Source organism: Austrofundulus limnaeus, unplaced genomic scaffold (assembly GCF_001266775.1).
Source record: "Austrofundulus limnaeus strain Quisiro unplaced genomic scaffold, Austrofundulus_limnaeus-1.0 Scaffold25, whole genome shotgun sequence".
NCBI classification, from domain to species: Eukaryota; Metazoa; Chordata; class Actinopteri; order Cyprinodontiformes; family Rivulidae; genus Austrofundulus; species Austrofundulus limnaeus.
Window position 1 is genome coordinate 2933662 of NW_013952427.1, and position 4041 is coordinate 2937702.

General features: G+C 38.9%; 1 protein-coding gene across 2 annotated transcripts in view; it reads right to left on the bottom strand.

Annotated features, from left to right (window-relative positions):
- atp8b3 (ATPase phospholipid transporting 8B3) overlaps positions 1 to 4041 on the bottom strand; it is a gene marked incomplete in the record, with an annotated part of 33056 nt that overhangs the window by 12273 nt on the left and 16742 nt on the right. For both annotated transcript variants that reach the window (XM_014004628.1, XM_014004629.1), the window contains 3 exon segments: positions 2786 to 2898; positions 3030 to 3218; positions 3448 to 3604. In XM_014004628.1, coding sequence (XP_013860082.1) covers positions 2786 to 2898; positions 3030 to 3218; positions 3448 to 3604 — 459 coding nt within the window.

The following is a 4041-nucleotide window of genomic DNA, read 5'->3' on the forward strand; positions in this document are numbered from 1 at the left end:
ATATATATTTTTTCTTCTGTTGTGCATAGTTTTTTTTTTATAAAATGAATGCATTTTTAACATAGACATATAATGTAATAATTAACTTAGAGCTGCAACAATTTGTTGCTATTAAAATAACATAAATTGTTTTCATTTTAAATACATATTAGAAAGCTCACTTGTAACCATCTCCATTTTGAATTAAATTTGTGCATTTATTGTTTTAGGTTTGTGCCTGAGCCATTCACAAAGCATCTGATCAGAGCTACAGTGCTGCAGGCTGACAGGTTCCTGCAGGATCACAGACAATTTTCTGAAGYAGCTCTGAAGACCATGGAGGCTCACCCAGGGCTGAACAGGACCAAGAAGTCTGATGTAGTTCGGGAGCTGCAGTGGTGCTGTAGCTCTGTACCAGCTCTTCATGAGGAACAATCTGCAGAACACCTTCAGAGACTGTGACTCTGCTGAAGATTCTCATCACATCTCCTCTGACCACAGCTGAATCTGACAGGAGCTGAACACTGAAGAGAATCTAGACTTTCCTCAGGTACAACATCACATCTCACTGCACTGACTATGCTCTAAGAATCTGGTTAAAACATCCCTGACTTTAACCAGAGTCATGAAGAAATTTGCTTCTCAGTAAGAGAAGAGCAAAATTTATGTACAAAAAATAACACAATACATGACATTGTAATGCTGTTTTATTATTTTCATTTGTTTAATAAATACACTGGCGTGATACAACTTATTACGTTTGTACGGAGCCCGCGAGGGAACATGGGGGGATTTTTTCCCTTTTGCATCCCCACGCAATACCTTTGCGTTCCCTCGCAATACTTTTGCGTTCCCTCGCAATACTTTTGCGTTCCCACGCAATATTGTTTTGCATTCCCACGCAAAAGATTGTTTTGTATATGAACTGAATTAAAWYMRRMYTTTWWTTTTGAAATATCCGGTTACCAAAACAGGATGTGTCGCCACAAGTTCGTGAAATTGACATTGATGTTGCGTGGCTGCACTGTGTTAAAWTATCGGCATATGACATTCTTCCATGCGTGGCTGTGTGATATATTCATTCTGAAGCTGAATTAAAGCAGTAGGCTAACTCACTAATGATGAACATGTGAGTTTGCTAATAAACCGGCAGGCACAACAGTGATAAACGACTTTTGCGAGGGAACGCAAAAGTATTGCGAGGTAACACAATACTATTGCGTGGGAACGCAAAAGAAAAAAATCTCCCATGTCCCCTCGCAGGCTCCATACGTTTGATTGCTTTCTGAGATATGTATTTTGGAGTTGTAGCCACCCCTGGAGAAAAATCCACCAGCYGCCACTGAGCTGTACCACGCCTTCGCCATACTTTTCTCTTTCCATCATTCTGGTAGAGGTTGATCTTGGTTTCATCTRTCCAAAGAATGTTCTTCCAGAACTTTTCTGGCTTTTTTAGATGTTTTTAGCAAAGTCCATGCTAGCCTTTTTATTCTTGATGCTTATGAGTGTCTTGCACCGTGCAGTGAACCCTCTGTATTTACTTTTATGCAGTCTTCTCTTTATGGTAGATTTGGATATTGATACTTCTACCTCCTGGAGAGTGTTGTTCCCTTTGTTGGCTGTTGTGAGAGGGTTTCTCTTCACCATGGAGATTATTCTGCCATCATCTACCACTGTTGTCTTCTGTGGGCATCCGAGTTTTTTCACATTTATGCGTTATTGCTTTCTTTCTTTCTCAGGATGTACCAAACTGTAGATTTTGCCACTCCTAATATTGTAGCAACTTCTTGGATGGATTTTTCTGTTTTCACAGCTTAAGGATGGGTTGTTTCACCTGCATTGAGAGCTCCTTTGACCGCATGCTTACTTCACAGCAAAACCTTCCAAATGCAAGCACCACACCTCAAATCAACTCTAGGCTTTTTATCTGCTTAATTGAGAATGACATRACGAAGKGATTGCYCACACCTGTCCATGAAATAACCTTGGAGTCAACTGTACAATTACTTTTGGTCCCTTTAAAAACAGGGTGGCACAGGTTAAGGAGCTGAAACTCCTAAACCCTTCATCCAGTTTGAATGTGGATACCCTCAAATGAAAGCTGAATGTCTGGACTTTATGTCCATGCATATCATATACCTATAACTTCAATAAGTTTCAATAAACAGGTTAAAAGACAACATTTGTGTCAGTGTCCAAATATATATGGACCTAACTGTATACAAATTGAAGTGGAGCTTGTAATTCTATTCTTCAGTTTCCTAATTTAAGAACAATCATTTCAGATTTTGACTGAAAGTCTAAATTATCATTGAATCTCAATACATGTGTCATTGTTTAGTTTTAGGTAGTGGAACGTGGCTTGTACAGTAAATGCATGAACAAAAACCTATATTGAAAACTTCCCAGACTGCTCATAGATTTATCTCTTGGGAGAATACACATTTTTATGTATCACAACATCGGCAATTTTCTTCAGCTTTAATTTAAGCCATATTTTATAGAAATCGGATAAGAAATAAGGTCACTACAAATATTTTTGCGACAGATTATGGTGCATCCCTCATTGGAACTCTATGGTTTTGTTGACATGACTCAATGCATGATAATGGCACCTGTGGGTGCGCGTCACTAGCTGTAGTAGCTAAGGTGATGTCCAGATCAACAGTTCAAACTATACCTTTTATAGCAGAAAAGGAGAAAGTTGCACATTGAGTCCCCCTCATTTTTTTGTACAGATTTTAATCACTAAAATGAGCCATACCAATTATTTTTAGAAATGTTTTCTAAAAAAGACCACTGTTACCTGCAGTGCTGTCACTGTCCTATCTTGATATGGACAGTCSTTCTGTAGTCGCTCAAGGATCACTGTATCTGCTCCTTTACAATAAAGTTTGATTCCTCCGTCTGGCTCCCGCACTATAACAACACAAGACCATTATGAATTTACACAGAGTGGGTTTATAGGAGTTGAAAGAAATTGAGGACAACTTGACACGTTTAAACAGAGGAAACAGAAAGCTGAAGGCACTGAAGAGAGCTCCACTCACCCAGGACTGACATGCATCTTCTTTTGCTGGTGAAGTCCAGCAACGCCAGAAGCTGATATTGGTGATAGACACCCAACTCTGAGACAATGATAAAATCTCTTGTTCTGGAAAGAAAGACCCAGCCAAGTTCCCTGGCTGCTCCAACAAGAGCTTCCTCATCTGGTGATGCTGCCTGGTAAGCTAGGGTGTCTGGAGGAATGTGACCAGAGCAAAACGTTAATGAGAAGGTACATTAAGGTCAGAGGTCTGACATTTATCTAGAAGCAAGCCAACTTTAGGCTTTGAAGATAAGAATTATTATTTATTTAAATTTTTTTACATTTAAGTAAATTTTCCAAAAATAARTGGCAAAACATAATTATCAGCTTCATCAAATATCAAAACTGAGCTCATTCGATGTCATCACAAACACCCTCACCATCCTTTCCCTCTGCCATGACAGTATGACACAAAGCCAGTGCGGTGAAGAACTGACTGCTGATTGGACACTGACGTCCTCTGAGCCTCTCCACCAGACTGGGGGCCGACATGTACAGACCGCCACAAGAAAACGGATTCCAACTTAAATCCATGGGCTGCAGAAGAGGAGAGCAGAAGAAAACGGCAAATTATCAGTGTTTAGTGTCTTTACAATGGCTATACAGTAGAAAATCTAAAAATTGTCAGATGAAGTACAATAAAAAGGGCTAAAATGATTAAAGAAAAGAAAAGAAATGCAGTGATTCTTGCGACATCATTACACAACAAAAATGAAGGCTTAAAATAAAATGTTAGCTAAATGTTAAAGTAGCAAAGAATAGCAAAGTTAGCTATATTTTGCTAAATGTAGCAAAAACATTAGCTAAAATGAATGATAGGCTTTCAATAAGACAAAAGAAAAAAATTGTATAGGTCTTCTGGACGGGTTCTTCTCTAATGAAACATTTCATCTCTCTTCCAAGAGACTTCTTCAGTCTGAGAGTTTCAGGCAAAATTCAGGCTTTTAAGCCCTGCCTCCATGTGACTGATACTC